This window comes from Gadus morhua, chromosome 16, assembly GCF_902167405.1.
Source record: "Gadus morhua chromosome 16, gadMor3.0, whole genome shotgun sequence".
Taxonomy (NCBI): domain Eukaryota; kingdom Metazoa; phylum Chordata; class Actinopteri; order Gadiformes; family Gadidae; genus Gadus; species Gadus morhua.
In genome coordinates this window covers 20,676,785-20,697,271 of record NC_044063.1, presented here as the reverse complement: position 1 = coordinate 20,697,271, position 20,487 = coordinate 20,676,785, and the positions used below count along the sequence as shown (strand labels likewise).

At 44.1% G+C, this 20,487-nt stretch overlaps 1 protein-coding gene across 1 annotated transcript; it reads left to right on the top strand.

Annotated features, from left to right (window-relative positions):
- The first annotated feature begins 632 nt into the window (after positions 1-632).
- Positions 633-20,050, top strand: blmh (bleomycin hydrolase). Its single transcript, XM_030337137.1, has 12 exons — positions 633-749; positions 3,696-3,893; positions 4,338-4,447; positions 5,674-5,815; positions 6,026-6,114; positions 6,228-6,320; positions 11,802-11,957; positions 12,440-12,598; positions 12,924-12,991; positions 14,348-14,465; positions 15,015-15,087; positions 19,722-20,050. The coding sequence occupies exons 1-12, from the start codon at positions 740-742 to the stop codon at positions 19,868-19,870; spliced, it is 1,365 nt and encodes a 454-aa protein (XP_030192997.1). The 5' UTR covers positions 633-739; the 3' UTR covers positions 19,871-20,050.
- Positions 20,051-20,487: the final 437 nt, after the last annotated feature.

Genomic DNA, 20,487 nt, shown 5'->3' with positions numbered 1-20,487 from the left:
AGGTGTTTATGAATTAAAATGGACGGATTTCATAGGAAAGTGATAAAATTGTAGACATGCCCCAGCACCCCATATCCTGTTTCCGCCCGGCATCCTGCAGCCTTGAGACCGCACTCCTAAGACCGACGTTCTAGGACCCTCGTTTTTCTGTTATATAGTTTTTGCCAGACGCGAACACCCCGGCGAAGGCTAGTTAATTTAATCGGGGCTGGGGAAGCAAATTACGTTGTAAAGGTCTAACGTGATATAAATACATGTACATGAAGGTGGTTAGATGGTTAAATCTAGGTATTAGGTCAGAGATGGTTGCATTCAGAGTCGGTTAAGTTTAGGGATTAGGTTAAAGATTTTACATTTTAAGTATAAGGTAAGGGATGGTTATGTTTAGGAATGAAGTTAGAGATTGTTAGTTTTTGGTTAGCCTCGGTAATATAAGGTTAAGTTGAGCTACTGGGTTAATAATTTGTTGTTTTTCATCACTTTCTCATAAAAGATGAAATCGTAGTCCAAGCAAAAATAAACTTTCATCCCTAGGAAATGTCACGAAGAACTCTGTGACTGCGGGCCTGGGGCTGCGGGTCTGGGACTGCGGGCCTTGGATTGCGTGCCTAACCCTAGGACAACCTCTTCCACTGCAGGAACATACCCCTCTCCGAGTCTCGCTGCTGTCGGCGACTGAGATAAACAAAGAGCCGGTGACTGTCCAGGAAGATAAAAAGGTTCAACCGTTTCCGACAACATGGATACTGGTATGTACCGGTATCCCTCCTGTCGTTTCAAGCATTGTCATTCGGTAAAAGTTGGCCTAATCTGAATTTCAAGGCAATGAATGACAGCTGAGGTAGCTTCTGTGCATTAGCGCATTAGCGCTACCTTAGCCATAGCATGCCAGCTAGCTGGGGAGACTTGCTGTCATGTTCCACCCTGACACTTAATTCAAGTGTAGGGATGGTAGAAAGTGGCTGTCCATTAGTCAACTATTTGACCAGTATACCTAATTTATTTTCGAAACATTGTGTTTCTAGTGATTATTGCTAGTAATCCGTGCTGCTAGCCTTCTTTAGCTAGTGTAGGGAGGAGCTGCTAGCCTTCTGTGGTTAGTCCAGAGAGGACAGGGAAGTCCAAAAGTGACTGATAAGGCTTTCGTTCAAAGGTGACCCTTTAGACTTATGTTTTCACTGGAAATCGAGGCAGTTTGCCATTATAGGCACAACGTATAGGATTATTTCATTCTAATCATTCTGCCCTTTGAACAGACAATCATCCATTTTTTTTTAATCTAAATTAAAATTAATCTTCAAATCATTATAAATGATGGGAAGCAAAATAAGTCATCTAATTGGGACTACCATGTGGTTAGAACGGTTGACTTGAACTTGTTAGAACAATAATATAAAAATGTTTTGTTTGTCTGCATGTTATAAACATGAATGGATATCATCGATATACACAGGTTCCGAAATTAACCCCAGCCTAGTAAATCTTGGAAGGCTATCCTCCCAGTAGCGGGTAAATGCTGTACAAAAATAGGCATGTAATAAAATATCTGTCATATTTTATTACATGTGGTCCCTATACAGTGTAGACACGTCACACGTGCACCATGTGGTTTTTACGCACGTCTAAACAGTGCCGCGAGACTAGGAGCGCTCAGCCACAGACCGCCTTATGTCTAGGGATCGGGATCGAGACCCGGTTCACAGTTCAAAATTTCTCAAAATCCTAAAATCAACAAGGTTCGAGTCTAGCGAGTCCAAGCTTATCGAGTCTAGCGGGTCCTATGAGGTGACCTCCGAGAGACGAGTCATGTAGTTTAAATCAAATCAGATTCAAGGGCAGAAGCATAAATTAATTGGCTACGTTATGGATTAAATTGACTGGCAGGCAAATCGCCGTTAAACTAATCAAAGAATAATTTAATTTGATGCATTGGTCGCTTGATAGGATGGCTGACCGTGTACAGTTGTCAAAGGCTTGGCTACCTTTCCGAAAAGCCAAAGATAAAGAGAGACCCGCATGCCGTTGATGATAAATTAATTTATTGTAACGTCAATGCTTAACCTCAACTTTGCGGATCGTTTAAAGCAAAAACGCATCACCTTCAGTGACTTTCAGTCGGCTCAAACCCCAACTCCGTCTGCCATTGCGGTATAATACTCCGCCTCTTCCACTCATGGTGCGAGCACCCAAAACTCTTAGCAAGTCCCGTTCGTTTACAACAGTAATCATTGATAATAATCCACCAAATATACAATTCTCGTATATGTGCTATAGGCCTATCAAAACCCGGCTGACGGATAAACAGACACCGGCTTGTTTTCTGATGCACTAAAAGTAATGTCTGGAAATCTTTTTTTTTTTTTTTGCCTAAATTGGTTCTAAACACGCTGACGGCAAAGAGTTTACAAATTATTTTCCATTAGAGAGAGATTTTTGAAAGGATTCGAGTTTCCCGGATTAAATTTAGATCATTGTTTTTAATTGATAGTTATTAGTAACTTCTTACCTCAAGCTTTGCAAGTTGTTGGGGCGAGGCCTATATGATGAGCTAAATCTAGTCTGGCTGGACTCAATCCATAGAATACCTCCATTGCCCTTGCTGCCATTACTGTAGGGCTGCTCGATTATGGTCAAAAAAAAAAATCATGATCACTTATTTTGGTTAATATTGAAATCACGATTATTCAAACGATTATTTTTCAGTTTGAAAACATGATGTATTTATTCAGCATATCTCTCCCATAAAACGCTTTGTAACTGAGAACTTTGAAATTTCGCATTCAAAAAAAATACACAAAATGATCAAGAAAATTTTCAAATGTAAAATAATTCAGATATGTATAATAATGTATATAAAAATAATAATAATTGAAAATTCAATTATATTCGTTTTGTGATCGTTTGATGGTAAAATCTAAATCACGATCAAAATTCGATTAATCGCCCTACATTACTGTACTCCTTCATATTTGGTGTGCTGTATCAGAAAAATAATAGATACTTACTGACATACAGTTAAACTGCTCAATTCACTTGTAGTGATTCTTTGGTTGATTGGGTTATGTATCCATTAGAGACTTATGCGGGCTGTAGAGAGACCCTAGAGAAAGGGGTCAAACTGTATCATGCATGTTCCTCACTTTGAATTACAAACCAATTAGATGCCCTCCTTCATCAGAATGTACTTAGATTGTGATATACATTCCCTTTACCAACCCTGCGGTCATTTTTCAGCCAATATGTAACAAAGCTATAATCAAGCCAACATAATGTCTTTGTTAATATTTGGTTACTTTTCTTATTGACATCCTATTGAAGTAGTTATTTCATTATCACAACATATGATTTATATTGCCTTATTACCATCAAAAAAAAAATTCCCTAAGAAAATGCAATGTAGTACTAGTACAATGACCTTCCATATGCAAGATAAACTGATGTCTGTCTGAATGCTTGCAAATACCCATGTATCATGTACAGGCCAAAGTACAGGCTAGATTATGACAATAGACGTCAGTCAGTATTAACCCCCATCCTCCGTCTAGAGGAAGTCTTGAGACTGCATGCAATTTATCACAGTGACAAATCTGATATAAGACTGATCTGAATTATGTCACTCCTAACAAGCTGTAGTCTAATTCTTGTCTTTTCCCTTTTTTTTTGTCTTGTTCCGCGGTAACTCTGGTCCCATCAAGGTTTGAGTCAAGATAAGGTCGCCGCCTTTGTCAAGAGACTGCGTGCCGAGCCACGCTATCTGCTAGCACAGAATGTTTCTACCTGCATCGACCCGCTAGAGGTGTGTCTGCACCGGCAGACAGTCCAGGACACTGTGCACATCTTTCAGCACACCATCCCCACAGAGGGGAAGCCTGTCACTAACCAGAAGAACTCTGGTAGGACATGCTTATATGCTCATAGCCAATCAGATTAAAACGTGTATGCAATCCAAGATAATCCCTGTGCTCTAAACTCAAAGAGGTATATTTTGAGCCTGTTGCTGTGGATAAGATGGGAGCCCCCACCTTCCAAAGCCCGTTTACAGAATCAAACCAAAAATCTAGTAATTGGAGTCAAACACTGATCACTGTTAAGAACATATATTTAACACAATGCAATGGGAGGCTCTTCCTTATGGGAAAAATATGTTCACCAACTGTAGAAACAAGTTTTTTGTAAGTGGTTGGTATCTTTATTATTATTTATTTTTATGTTTTTCTTATCGTTTGTTGTGCTAGAAGTTATTTTTATAACATATGTGATTTTGTGTTCAACACTGTTCAAATACAGATCATCCCAGGCTGGAAAACACTTCTTATTTGTTCTTCTGTGAATTCCAGGGAGATGTTGGATCTTCTCGTGCCTTAACGTCATGAGACTTCCCTTCATGAAGAAGTTCAACATCGAGGAGTTTGAGTTCAGTCAGTCCTACCTCTTTTTCTGGGACAAGGTAATGTCAGATGTGACGCTTTGTTACCTCAGTGTTTCCCATACATAGACCAATGCGCAGCGCCATAGGATGAACACCATGCGCCACAAATTGATTGTTTTTTTGTTGTTTTTTTACACGATTTTGAAATCTAAATATCGTTCAGTTCATTCATCTCCGCATAGCACTCTTTCTCCCTGTCATTCTCGTTCAAACATGCACAGAGACAAGCGCGCATACATGCCAATGGTGTGCGGGTACACCACCACTTATTGGATAAACTTGCGTATCACTGATACACTGCACACGCACGGACGGTGGATTCGCCCGCAAATTTGCTGAATCTGCTCTGCAGCAGGGACTGGAGATCGGGAAGATCAGGAAGTGGGCCGGTCCACTTTGAAATGTATTTTTTGCGCGATTACGCGAATGAGCAAACGTGAAACACCCTTCCCCCCGTCAGGACTCCATGTCTCCCCACCCCCCCCCACCCGCAAGGGGGGCACCACACATTGCTTCCTGGTCTGTGGGAAACACTGTACCTCCGTTTAAAGTCTCAGTTTGTAACATTTCCGTCAGCTTGTAGGTTCAAATTACCTGGAGATATTTGTATTCAGTGCTGATTGATAGATTCTTCATTAACGTTATCGATAAAATCACATCCTATAACTGATCAATTCTACAAAAATATGTATGCTGGCCAGCCTTTACCTCTTTGTTTGCCCGACAAGATCAAGCAAGCTGCAGCTAGCATTGTGGCAAACCATGCTTATGAGATGCCATATCAATGAATTGATTTTGTCACATATTAACCTCATTACATAAGTAAACTCAAATGTGTTGCAACATCAGGATTAACATGATTTAAAATCAATGCAAATGTGTATGATTCACCATTACTCATTAACCCTTTTTTTTTTAATCATATTTAGAGTGTAGAGTGCCACTATACTAGCCATGCACTATACTGCATGGCTGCCTGGGTTAAACTCAATGAATACTTGCATAGAGAAGTACTACTGAAAGGCAATTATCTGTCTCAAACCCACCATTGTGTTCTGTTGGTCAGCGCTGTCCAAAACCTTCGTCACACTTACCCACTTCCTCTTTTCAAGCTTTTTTTTGATTTAAGAGGTTCCTCAAATCATGCTGTCTCTTGTATACATGATCGGCCTGAAAAGAGTGCTTGAGGAGCATGTTGGCCTGCGGTTACCAGTTCTGCATTCACAGCCTGCTCTTTCCCACAGGTGGAGCGCTGCTACTACTTCCTTCAGGCCTGTGTTGAAACCGCCCAAAGGAAAGAGCCCGTGGACGGCCGTCTGGTCCAGTTCCTGCTCTCCAATCCAACCAATGACGGAGGACAGTGGGACATGCTGGTTAACCTCATTGGTTAGTTCTTACCCCTCGTAGTTGCCGGGCAGAACAGGGCCGGTATTGTTTGAAGTCTCTGTATGTCAGGGAAAGTTGTCGTGGACGTAGTTGAAACTCAATACTGCTTTAGCTATCTCGACCAGCACGGTTCGCATGTTTAGCACTATTTCTGAAAAAGGTAATGAGATGCTTGACCTAAAGTCTCGTCTTGTGCTGATGCGGCTACAGAGAAATATGGCGTCGTTCCAAAGAAGTGCTTTCCAGAGTCTCACACATCTGAGGCCTCGCGTAGAATGAACGACATCCTCAACAACAAGGTCTGTCCACACACAAAATTCCTCAACCGCTCGACCGGAAGCTCGGGCAAGACCCCAAGGTCGGGGTTTCAGCCGAGCGTGGAACCATCTCTGACTGTTTTGCCCCGTTTCAGCTGAGGGAATACTGTCTAAGACTGAGGAACATGGTGGCCAGCAACTCCACTGAGGCTGAGATATCTGCATCTATGGACACCATGATAGAAGAGGTGAGATTCTTTCACAATCACATTTTACATGCAAATGAATGGCTGGATAGGATAAGGAAAAATAACGGTCTACATATTATAAGAATTCCAAATATTCAGTTTTAATATTGTCCTCAAATGTCTGTTTGGCCAGAAGAGGGAGCTGCCTCACTTTAAAATCCTCTCTAGCTGTCCATCTCTTGACTGATGCGTTAAGAGTTCTGCATTTGAGCTTATATTTAATGAATGATTATGACCGATTGTCTGATACATTTTTTACTTGCGCGCAAATTAGAATGTATGATATGCTACAATATAATGGCAGTACAAATATTTTTAAATGTGTCCTCAAGAGTCAAAGCAAAACAGTGCTTATCACACTGACAGTCTGAGTGTTCCTGCCTTTTGTAATGATATGAATGTAGTTCAGTAGATAAGTCAAAGAACTTACACATCTACTAAAAGTTGCAAATTTTCAAGCGCACCCCATATAAGGCTATAATTATTAAAAATTTAAATAGTGTTCTGTTTTTTCCACGTGCAAATACCTTGCGTCTCTGTTAGCTGGCTCTCTGTGTGTATCGGCCTGTTAGCTGTCTGTCTGTGTAACGTAATGTTAGCTGTCTCTCTGTGTGCCAGGCGAGAGATCTTGCCATTGCTGAGATGTTAATTTTTTCTCGAATGCCCAAGGGACGATGTTTCAAGTTGCTTTAGGTACGATTTGAGGGTTGTAAAGAGAGAGAGAAAAGCACAAGAATATGAATATAAACAACCCAGAAATGCCACCCCTCTCCCTATGCTTTTCCAACCACCACAGATTCCCCACCCATCTCTGGTGGTTCTATATCATAACGTTGTATGTGAGCATGTGCTTGACATCCAAGAGGTCCAATGGTCTCAAACAGAGGCAGGTGCAGTCAACCAAATGATTATGGTATTTTAAAACAATTAATACAAAAATATAGTTGTTAAATATTATCTGCAGCATCTTTTAGGTTAATAGTGTGCTGTTCAAATGACACAAAGTAGAGATAGGTGGTGACGTACATTCATTCATTCACACACTTACTGACACACTGGTGTGGCGTTGGTGAGGCGTGTACAGTGGCTCTCTATTGTCCATGCTCAATCACACGGTCAACAAAATTGCATGCTCACCTACTGTGTGTTATGTTGTGGCTGGGGGCGGCGGGGGGGGGGGGCTTAGTTGTGTGGGGCTGTGCCTGTTTTCACTTGTATAGTAGGTGTGGATGAACATGAAGTGTATGCTTCCTGTGTGTTGTTTGTGCCCGTCAATCGGTCACCTTTTGAACCCTCGCATAAATGAGTCTGCCTCAACAGCTTTGTTGGCTGCTGTTAGTCTGCATTGTGCTGCCGGCCACTGTTGTTTCTTCCTTTTAATACAACACGGTTTCGTGTTCCCGCAACTCCACCACCGATGACTGGCCGTCACCGCACACACACACTCACACTCTCACACACTCTCACACACTCTCACACACACACACACACACACACACACACACACACAGACAGGCATACTCAAACTCACACACACACATACATAGACAGGCATACTCAAACTCACACACACACGCATACATAGACAGGCATACTCAAACTCACACACAGAACATTGGTTTCGCAAGAGTAGCGTGTGCTCGGGGCAGCCCGGGGCGGTGTTTTCAAGGGCTGTTTGTCCACCTGGAAGTGGTTTGTTTTTGGGAAAACCCGACTTGGGATGAGGCTTTTTCCCTGTCTGAGGGAGCCTTCGGGGTACAGCGAGGACGAGCACACAGGTGCGAGTTGTACTCAGATGAACAACGCAAGTTTATTCCAGCTGTTGTAACGGGTTACATTTAAACAGTGTCCTCTATACAGATTTGCAATTTAAAGGAGCAATTTTTGATCCCATGTTTCATGTGATAATGGCTGTAATGTAGGGCCGCTGGGCCATCACCCTAGCTGGTAAACTAGTTTTGTCAGGCGTTTGACCTTCATGCTGTCGACTGCCTGTCAGGTGTTGGTTATTAAAAGCTGGTTGTAATGTGCGAAACAGGAACATGGATCAAAGCTCCTCAAGCAGGTACTATTTTAGTCCTCTGCCATGTGAGGCAAGCCACTGTTAATTAAACCAATATATTTTGAACCTTTGTTCCTTCTTTCCTCCATCCGTACACACACGCGCGCACACGCACACACGCGCAGTGATGTTGTGTTTGCGCATGTGTGATGCTAAAGGCGTTTACCCTCAACAATTCACAAATGTGTTTTGGTTCACGTGTGCAGATCAAAGATGTGGTGTCAGTCCCACTTTGGGGCACGTGGAGGTGATGCTGTCCATCCTCTGTGTGCAGCGGTCATGACTTGAGCCCTGGTCTTTGTCTCAGCAGCCCCCCCGCCACCACCACCACTACGATGACAGGCCACAAGGATCATCGCCTGTGGTTTCACTTACTATACACAAGAATCACAGGATTTCAAACTGAACCCTTTATATATTTGCCAGCTAGGCTGTGCTGCTTCCTGTGCTCCTGGAATAAAAAAAACGGTATCCCGACATAACCGTTATGCAATGGCGGGTTGTCTTTGTTGAGCCTTGAGCGTCGACAGGATGTTCATGTGGTTGGTACCCTGAGCCTATGGAGCATTCTCGTTTAGGAGTTGTATGCTGCACCCCTGAGGTGTTCAGGCGCACACACTACACGTGTGCTCTTCCGACTGCACCACGTGTACATGTTAGATGACAGAGATTCAATTTACACCTAAACAAACAGGTGATGCAGGTCACACGCAACCTGTTGCCTGTACACTGCACAGAAACAGTGTGTACGTTCTACTAAATACACCTCAATATAAAACCTGTTTGGTGGTGACTTTAGCGATGTCTTTTTCTTGAAAAAACGGGACCCATAATCCAGTCTGATGGACGCTCTGAGAGATTGTCACATGGTTAATTACTTTAAATTAGCTGCATGATCGCTATGTGAGAATCTCCTACCCACTGCAGATTTAATTAACATGAAGTCGCTTGACGTCATCTTGGGTTTCCTAGAGATGCTGATAGCTATTGGAAGCAGGGAGATCTACCAACATAGAGACACACTGGATATTTCAGTTATATTCACATACAGTAAACACACCGCAAAGGGTGCAATTGTGTTAATGAACTTAAATACCGGGAATGTAAAGTCATACAAATATATTTACTTGAATCGCTTCATGGGTCCTTTAGGGGCTGTTTCATGATTCAAAATGTAAGTGTTAGCAGGCTTTGTCAAAACATGGTAATTGCTCCCAGGGTTGTGCTTAAATGCATTCAATCCATATATTCTATGACCACTGCGACCCACACCTGGCTCTGGTACATGGAGTGTTTGTATATGGGTTCCCGAGCGTGGGAAAGCATGGCTACGATCCGTCTGCATTGAGTTAAATTCACATGATTGAAGTTCTTGGTGTGTGTGTGTGTGTGTGTGTGTGCGCACGTGTGTCCCTCTGCTTCATATATTGTAGCGCAGGGATGTAATATCCCTCCGACCAGCTGTCTCCTCTACTCTCCCTTATCCTTCCTGTTTTTGGCAATAACAGCTGACCCCAGCGAAGATATCCGATAAGGACCCGTAATGTAGACCTTTTGCTGGTTGCTCATTGGCTGGCCAGAGAGCTGCCTGCCTCAAATCAGAACCAACCATCAGACCCACCCTTAATCTCTGTCTGGTACTATACTCCTTTTCATCTTTTAGCTGTGTAAAATATTAAAATAAGAGCATGACTTTAACACAAGGAAGATAAATCAGCCACATTATCATATTCGCGGCGGCCGTATGGCTTGGCACCCTACGTCTGCCCAGTGGCACTGTAGCAACCATCATATTTTGAAAACAACGATACTATATAGTTTCAAGATGGATCATTAGTGTTTGGGAGTGTTTTTTGAATTCCCTGGTGGCCCCGGAACTACAACAAGGAATTAACCTCCACTTCATGTTTTGGAGACCCTTTTTAATAAAAAAAATACCTTTCTAGTATTTTAATATACATTTGACAGACACAATGATGGACAATTTTTTTGAAATGTCGTATTTATTATAAGTGCTCTCAGGTATGTGGTACGTTCTCTCTCTCCCTCTCTGTGTCACTCGCACACCATGTTTTCCTTTCTTCTCGTCCGTCTCAGTGTTTTAACCGGTCGGCACCGAGGCAGGTGTTTCAATATTGACCCCGTGCGCGGTGACGTCAGCGGGCCTGGGGCCCTTTTGTTTCCTGACCAGTCGGGCCCTCGGTCGGCCCAGACTGACATTCTGTTTATTTGAGGCATTATACGCGTGTACGCCCCTCATACGCGCGTAAACCAATGGTTCCCTATGGAAAAATTGCCGATTTTATACGCGTCTATACGCGAGGTACGCGCTTGGTGTGTTCGCACCTTTTAGGTTTGCAGTGTGTGTTTTGAAGAGGCAACTGCTGTTAAAGTTGCCATTGTAAATTGGCCTGAATGCCTCCATGGCTGAGTGCCTATGAATGTGATGAAGGGTTGGGGGGGGCCGACTTCTTGTGTGTCTCAGCTAGCCACAAATGTATGTATGGACACACAGGCCGTTGTGCTCAGCGTACCTATGTGAACGCGTGTGTGTCTACATTAGTATGTGTGGTCACGCACCGAGATATTCAGATGTATGAACGGATCGAGTGCCCTAACCTGAAAGGAGAGCTTCTATAAGGAGGTTCAAGATGCTTGACTCGGGGGACAAACATGTGTTCTTTGTCATTCTTGGGCATGTCATCAACACGTGTCATTTTCCTTAGATTTAATGCCAACAAATAAAGGGGCGCCAAATAGAGGGGACCCTGTTTTGCTTTTCTGGTTCTTGTTTTTGCTGAGGTTTGGCAAAAGGCGCAACGATATAACAAAGGGGGTCAGAGAGGGATGGGAAATTCCTCGGATAGCTTCATCATGGTAGAGGTGGGCTGGAGACGGAGACGGGCCCCCGTTTAAACAAGCTGAATATGTTCCACCAAAAACTGACAGACCTGCACAGCAGGCGACCGGGAGAAACAGAGTATCCCAGATTTGGGATTCGGAAATGAAGAGATTTAGGTAGGCACATGTGAAGCCTGATGGAAAGTTGGAAGAGTGTTAAAGACCTGTAGCTGAGCGATGGGAGGTAGCAGGAACAAACACCTCGTTTTAGGTGTTTTGGCATAGAAAAGCCTGCTGGAAAATTGGCTTTCTAGTGCAAAATGTGGCTTTAAAGTAGTCTCCATCACAATAGCTCAGAACTAGAGCTTTTGTCCATGACGGGTTATGCCTGTGTATAGTCTTCTTCCACATCAAAGCAAGAAATCATTGCTTTTCTTTTTAAATCTGCTGTAAACATTCACATTCCACTCCTATAAATGGATCCTAATCGTTTTATGTCATTTTATTATATATTTATGTATGAAGTGGCATGCATTTTTATGTTTTATTTATGCTCGTGTGTGTGTGTGTCTCTCCAGGTGTTCCGGGTGGTCAGTGTGTGTCTGGGAAGCCCTCCTGAGACCATCAGCTGGGAGTACAGGGACAAGGACAAAGCCTTCAACCGCATGGGCCCCCTGACCCCGCAGCAGTTCTACAAGGAGCACGTCAAGCCCCTGTACAACATGCAGGACAAGGTACAGGCACAAGAGGAGACGTCAGCCCCCCGAGCAGGTCCTCTTTGACCCCGCCGCCACAAACACACAGCCCTCATGGAGCGTGCACTGCCAGCGTCTCCGAGCCCTGGGACCGTCTTGTCGGTCGTACATATCTGCATGAGTATGGGAATCCAATCAGTGCAATCTCAAAGGGAAGTTCCTGATGATCAGCCGGGGTCCAAAATTAACACCATTTGGCAGGAAAATGTATTCTGGGTGGCATATTAAAACAATTGCTTGTCCGATAGATTCTTCCACTTAAAAGGATAAATATAAATTTAAGTAGAGATAGGGGGTTAGGGGCCGGATCTTTCTGTCTTTCTTTCTTTGTAATGCCCTTGAGCCAACAAACCATCGAAACCGATATGCCCTTAATTATCTCCATCATTGACATGTCTTCCATTCCTGACCCAGCTCTCTCGCTCTCTTGCTCTCTCGCTTTCCCTCTCGCCTGGCCGTAGATCTGCCTTGTGAACGACCCCCGGCCCCAGAACCCCTATGGGAAGCTGTACAGCGTGGAGTTCCTGGGCAACATGGTGGGAGGCCGCAGCACCCAGTACAACAACCAGCCCATCGAGCTGCTGAAGAAGGCCGCCGCTGACTCCATCAAGGAGGGCGAGGTAGGGGGAGTCCGGGCCATGACACATGCACCGAGGCTCCCAAGCTTTGACTCTTGTTCTTAGCATCTGTGGACATTTTCTACGTAATCAAAATTACAGTCAATACTTAATTATTCTGGCTATGTTTGATGGCTTTTGTCTATTTTAGATCATTATTAAGTGAATAATTTTTATAAAATTTCATGCTCGTCACACAAACGCAGCTAATTTAAGACATCGCTTTGAAAAATTGGAAATGACCGTCGGCCGGTATTTACGATGCTTTCCCTGAACAATCCGTTATAGTAGCAGTGCTAATTTTAGATTTCTTATCTCACCCTCCCAGGCTGTGTGGTTCGGCTGCGATGTAGGAAAACATTTCCACGGCAAGCTTGGCATCAACGACATGAATGTGTGAGTGTTTGTGTGTGCTGCTTCTGCCAGTTGTAGACAGCTAGCAAAGAATTTCCCATCACCAATCCAGTGGTAGACTGTTTGATATGTCTGCTGACTGGACATGAGTCAAACTGCATGAGCAAATAATTCGTAGTGTTTGTTTAAGCATGTCTCAAGTACCCAAAGGGCGGGGGGACATTGCACATTTTACATTTGCCCTTTTTTTCATTTATTTTGTTATTTTTTGCAAGCTCTCTGCCATGCGTTATGTTGTCTTATGTGGCAACCATCTGGTCCTCCAAACAGGGCAACACAAGCAGGGTAAAACAAACTCCTTGGATTTATTTGTAATAGTGCCTGACCCAGCTCTGCACCCTAACTTGGCCCAACCATTGAGAGAACAAATACGAACCTCCCCTATCTCCCTCTGAGACCCTCGCCTCCGGTCAACTGGGTATGGACTTCTTATGGAAGACCTTCTAAGCCCTAAGAATGTTACACAATCCACTGCTTCAACAATATCTACACAGATGGGCATCCGGAGGCTACACGTGTGGTTAAACTCTTACTACATGACTTCACTTTACCTGTTACATTTCATTCGAGAGATTTCTATATAGGGTACCAATAGGTGGTGAAGGAGCGAGTTTTCGATACAGTAGAGTAGGGCAAAAGTCTCGGCAGCGATGTTTTACATTACATTGACATTTAGGGAATTTTGCAGATGCCTTAATCCAAACAATTTCCGAAAGGTAAATTTGCCAGAAGAGAGAGTAACAATATATCGCTGTAGGTGAAGCAAGGATATTCATTGGAACAAGTGCAAGCTTTTACGATTGCTGGGTTAACCCATTCCTCGTATGCACCAAGATAGCTAGCCTAAGACGCTACACAATTTTAAGTACTATTTTTAATTGCCCGAATGTGCCAGGATATGTTGACATGTGATTCGGCCTTAAACCTCGTTAAACCTTTGAACAGTACATTTTCAAGAGTGGGTCTCTGGAGCCACCAACATGCTGTGGTCCGACCAGGCCTCAGAAATACGGGAGAACCTGGCCCCTGTTCAGGGCCGCCCGCTGGTTCTCCTGAAACAGAGGGTTTCTACCTGTTGACCCAGAGCTTGTTAGCAGCCTTGCACGTGCTGTGCTGCTACGGTGTAGCGCGCTGGCCCCACTCCGCTCGGATTGGACGTCCACGATGACGCTCATGGTCTCCGTGGCTGTCGGTGGAAACACACACGCAGGATGTTTTTAGTCCTGCCCTTTAAAATAGCTGCTTGGGATTCTGGGTAGATCCTTTTCACTGACTCTGTGTATGAAACTCAATAGTTCATGTGATGTTTAAAGTGTGTCTGTTTGTGTGTGTGTGTAGTTTTAACCACGAGCTGGTGTTTGGGGTCTCGGTAAAAAACCTTTCCAAGACGGAGAGGCTGATGTACGGCGATTCCCTCATGACCCACGCCATGATCCTGACCGCCGTCACAGAGAAGGTATGAAGACAAACACACACACACACCTTGCCTCATGCGCTTGTACAGGCGCGCCTAGTTACTGTAAACTCGGGTAAACATAGTTTTCATACACACATATTTCTGTCACATCGGTCCGTGCATCAAAGGGCTCAGTGCGTGTTTACGCCGCTTTAATCGGCTGCAGTTTCTCACATCACCGTCAATTCCCCTGCTGTCACCACTCGCACTACTTCATCTCATTCCTGCACCTCTCTGTCTCTGTCAATGTGCCTGTCTAACTCGCTCCTTCTGGCTCTGACTTTCTTTCTCTCTTTCTCCGTCTCTCTCTTTATGTCTGACTCTCTGTTTCTGTCTGTCTCTCTCTTTCTGACTCTGTCTCTCTTTCTGTCTCTGACTCTCTTTCTGTCTCTGACTCTCTTTCTGTCTGACTCTTTCTCTGACTCTCTCTTTCTATCTCTGTCTCTCAATCTCTCTTTCTCTTTCTGTCTCTCTCTTTCTATCTCTGTCTCTCTCTTTCTGTCTCTGACTCTCTTTTGTCAATGACTCTCTCTGTCTCCTCTCTCTCAGGAGGAAGGAGGAAAGGAGGGCTTTGAGAAGTGGAGAGTGGAGAACTCTTGGGGAGATGACCGTGGGAACAAAGGTGAGCGCACACACACTTCTGTCCAGGTTGGGGTCTACCGTTAAACAGGCCTGTGTCTGGTTCCCTCCCCTCCGCATTGCCCCAGTGTCCTGGAACTGAACCAACCTGTCCTCAGGAGAGGATTATTTGGACGCTGTCTCATGAACTTATTATTGGCTTTATCCAGATAAAACTCACCCACACAAGGGATTATTAATTCGCGGATTTACCGATTACTTGTACCCCATATTCTCGTTTTTTATGTTGAAGAGTTCCATGGAAAGTATTCTAATATTTATTGTGATATAACACAAAATATACATCCTTGAAACTTTATCCAATTTGCGCTGCTGTGTTAGGGTTAATACTTTCCACAATACAACTTCTAGCTTTCCACAAACAATATGGCAGACTCATCTGTTTCTCCCAATTTTACAATAACTTTTACAACTGATAAACAACGTCAAATATGCGTCAAATAAAATCTAATCTAATGGGGTTGGGCCGGTTAAGTGTACTGATTGCGTTATTAATACTATATTAATCAAGCTGATCCAACATCTGTAAATGGCATGTTAAATCCTACAATGAAAGCTGCTTCCATTGTGGAATAGATGGCACTGGTGCTGATTGCAAGCACATACGCGGGTGTCTGTCTTTGGTTACAGTAAACTTCTCGGATTATTTTATAGTCTGACATGCTACACATATACAAGGGATTAATATGAACTGCACTAAATTTTTCTACGCATTACAGTGCAATTTTGTGGAAAAAAAATAGCACAGACGCACAAACGAGCATTTGCATTTGAACGCCTACATCGAGGCACCGCCCTGGGCCTATGTTTGTTGAAGCCTGCATTGTCCAGGGACACCATGAACTCGGTGTTAAGGATGAGCAAATATTTTCGAGCGACCCTCTAACCGGATTTGGAGTGCTCTAATTGGGGCAGCTTAGTCCCATGTTCCTCTGGCCCTCATTAAAAACCTCTGGGAAGTGGCTGCTGACCTCTGCCTCACCTCTACCACAGCCTGGTTAAAGGACGCCTGCTTCAGAGGGGCTGAGCAGCTCTGATATTCCTGTAGTCGCACACGTCCTCTAGGGAGTCTTGATTCTGAGTTTTAAAAAAAACTCAGAATCTCAAACCCCAAGTACCATTGTTTCCATGTTTATTTCAATAACAATTTGATGAATCCTGAAACAGTGCCTCTTGAAATCTCATCACCCCTTAAAAGGCTCACACAAACTTGCTGAGCACGCAGTATGCGATGTTTACCTTGCCATGTAGTTAATTTGTTGGCTCGTGGACGGTTTAGTGCAGTGGACTATGTGGTGATTATGTATTGCACAAAATACTTTTGGCAGTCTTTGCTTCCGCATCCAGTCCATCACTGTAGCATTCTTTGTTGATGCTAATCCAAGTTTGTCGAAGCTGTGGAATACTCCTTTTGTCCATCCCTCTCATCCGGTTTAAGATTAAAAAACAAACATGATGGATCTAAGGAGTCGTTGGTCTTTCTCATATCAATTATATCTCAGCACCATTAACTAAGCAGTCCTGGAATGTCTTTGTTGTGCTTGGGTTGTGATCTCATTAAACACGGTGAGGGGTTTGAGTTTGTTCAGTTAGGCTTGAGCAGATGATTAAAGTCACGTTGAAAAGGGCTGCAGCAGCACCAGCGTTAACTCATCACCGCTCATTTGCTATGCGCTCACACATTTACACGGATCTTCTGATTACAGGAATTATTTATATCCAGAGTTGATTTTTGTGAACCAAAGAACACTGGTTCCCTTTGTCTGCGATACTGCAGTTCTTTAATTCTGAAAGTGAATGATATTGATGATGATGATCTTGGAAATTCTACTTGCAGTAAGAACTCAATGGACTCTAATGCAAGGTTGCATTAAAAAAAAAAATACAGATAAGATAAAAATACATTTTAATATGTACATTTTAATATGTTAATGTAAATGTAATAATTCAACCAATGCTGTATGATCTATCAAAGTTTTCATGCTTGCATACAAAACTTGAACACTAAACCTCTTCTCCTCTTCGCTCTCCTTCCTTCTCCCTCGATACACCTCCGTTTCTCAGAGCTTGACAATCAGCTTGGCATTCCACAGCAGATCACGCAAAGACCCGCTTGGTCCAACACACGCCCGCGTACATACTCACTCACTCACTCGCACTATTGGGCTTGAAGGAAATGTGTTTCACACGTGTCTCGTTCCATAAACACGATGATAGAAAAAGGGGGGGGGGGTCGGGGCCTCAAAGCCATCTGTGGCCAAATTAATAACGTTTCTTAAAACCAAAGTTTGGAGAACCCTTTGGGCTGTGTTCTGTTTGACAGTTCGAGGCCCTCCATTGAGGGGCCCTGAGAGTCCCTTAGAGGGGGAAGAAAATGAAAGTAAAGACCAGGTTTGGATGGACGGATAAAGGTGAACATGACAGGTCTCTAGAAAGAAGTAGTCTGGAGACGGGAGTCCTACCGCGGGCCAGATGGCGAGCCAATAACAGCTTACAGCTCTCAGCTCAGCTCTGCTCCCAGTCCATCGTCCAAGCCCAAACTTTTATTCTGTTTTAGATCAATATTGTGCCGCAGGCACTGAAAGGCTTTAGTTCCACTCTAACAGCAGGATTTACCGGCCTGACGTGACCTCTTCAACACGTGTCACGGGCTGCTTTGTAATCCTTCTCCCTGAGCTTTCTGACATGTTGAAAGGTATTTTATTGACACACTTTATTGCTCTGGTGTTGTACTACTGTAGAATACAGGTGTTAGCAATAAGTATTTAATCATGCCATAGATGCTGAGTTTTAATTGAGTTCTTAACAGATCTTTCAAAAGAGCTGGGTCATTGGAGTAATCGTACTTTAATAGCAAAAAAGGATTGATTCTCTTGGTGGATCATTTAATTATTTTCACATTACATGCATTTCCAAATAAAATGGCTGCTTTGTATCGCCTCCCGTTTATGGCCCAGGGAAAGACGGTCAATCTAGCTTGAATAACAAATAATGAGCTGTTTTTTTACTCCCACATAGACGCCCTTTTCCGTGCCACCCAACTTGCAGGTTCAAGGAGGCACACGCACGAACGCATGCATGCACACAGAAAAGCAAGGATTCGTAGGAATTGTCTTTTGGGAGCACACACACTCTGATAGGCCTTTCTTGTAAGGTTTGAGCGTTGGTGGTTGTGGTCGCCTGGATGTCGTTGATTGAGATCAACTCGTCATCCCGGGGCCCCGGTGCCTCAAACTAAGGAGGGAAGAAGGGATTTGTGATGGGAAAGCAGAGAGTGCTACAAGAGCTACAAACAAGGGCCCAATGGGGAGAGGTCCTCTTTCGGCAGACTTCCTGGATACTACAAATAATAAACAGGATGATCCGTCTTATTTCAATATTTCTCTTCCTCTTACCGCGTTGATAGAGCCCGGCTCTGACCTTCAACTCTTCTCTGATTAAGCCTGGATGTTCTATCGGAATGCGCACTCATCAAGATCCAATAGCTGTCGGATGTTGAAGTAAGGGTTGGCCGCGAGAGCAAAGACATGCATTGGGTGGAGTGAATGTCAAGGAAATGTCAGGGCCGTTGTTCCACTCCCATTCCTCCTCTCTGCCTGTATGGAACAATGAGTGTCAGAGACTCGTGGGCTGATACAGTCATGCTAAACGTGTATACTGCCGGGATAACAGCCCGGGAGTATTCTGCAAAGGGATTGCTTGGGAAGGCTTGCTTCGCTGTGCAACACTCGTTGAAGTGCACTGGAAAGCATCCCTTCAAATACTTAGCACATGAGACAGGAAATCAGTCCTTTTGCTTTATAGTTACGTGTTGAACGCAACTTCTGAGGCCGAATAAAACATACAGGGAGTAATGTCATCATCTATTTGTGTTGGGAGTCCCGCACCAAGTTTATTTACCATGTGTGAAATCTGCCAAGCACTTAATCAGAGAGGACTTTTCCTACGCCTGCATCCTGCGTGAACCCGCTCGCTCCTGCGGTCGTCGCGGCTCCATTACACACAGAGATAGGATTTGTTCTAGCTCTCCACAGACAGACCTCTGGGATGCACACCAAGCAGGGATATTAAAGTGAGCCTAACTGTATTTGAAAGGGGGAACTGATTTCATGATCTTGGCTCAGGAAATGTAACTGGACTCATCCGGAGTTACATTCATCACCTGTTTACATTATGTTGTTAATATTCAGTTAATAAGATCATTGTTTAGCCTCACTCTCTCTCACTCTCGGTGTGTCTCTCTCTGTGTCACTCTCGTTCTCTCGCTCGCACTTTCTCTCTCCCTCTCACTCTCTCTCTTTCTCTGTGTCCATCTCTCTCTCTGTCTTTGTTTCTCTCTCGTTGCTGAAAGTGGAGAATCGCCAGAGATTAAGATAGTATCCTGAGATTAAATCGTGCGAGCTTCTCAAAGCACTATGCCAAAAGAGGCCTGTTTTGGCTGCCTGACTCCCCTCAATTCAGGTCACCAAGTGCTCAGACCTCCACGTCCACCTGAGCAGTGACGGGATTGGCCATCTGACACACCGACGGGCCCCCCTTCACCCTGGTGACGATGCCAACAAACCGCCGTCTCTGCCCAGCCGTAATGTTTCCCATTGTCTCTCTCTCTCTCTCCAGGTTACCTGATCATGACCGACGAGTGGTTCTCTGAGTACGTGTACGAGGTGGTGGTGGACAAGAAGTTCGTCACCGCCGAGGTCGCCAACGTGATGGATCAGACGGCCGTCATTCTTCCCGCCTGGGACCCCATGGGAGCCTTAGCATAACCATGGAAACTCAGGACTCAGTCTCACCCCCCCCCTCCCGGTCTGATTGACTGGTTTTAATACCTTAATGTTAGACCCCACCCCCACCCCCACCAGCCCCCTCACCTGACTCAACTGCCTGCCTTCCACCAAATGACCGGTTCTTTTAGATCAAATAAAGTTCTGCTCTTTTTTACTTTACTTCGTTGTTGTCGTTCTTTGTCATTGGTTGGAAAGTGCAAGCGCGCACACGCACTCGCTCGCGCTTATCTGTTGTGTGTGTGTTATGCTTAATCATACAGAATTATCTAAAGTGGTTTATGAGGGGGTTTATAATGGGGTGTGGTGAACTGTCCTGGCCAGTTTAGTGTTTTAAGAGGAAGTCTGTTAAGTTTTTGGAACACTGATTCCAAAAGGTGTCCGTTGTAGCGATGCGTACTTTAACCTCTAAACTTATAACCGCGTATCAATACAGCTCTGCCAGCAGCCGTTGTTCAGCCAGATCCGTTGACGTCCCCACAACCGTCCATCTTGTGTTTATTTATAAACAGTCGATTGGTCACTCCCGGTGGGCAATCAAGGATCGCTGACCGCAGGAAAGACCCAATCCTCAGTATCGCATCCAGTCTGCAGCGCTG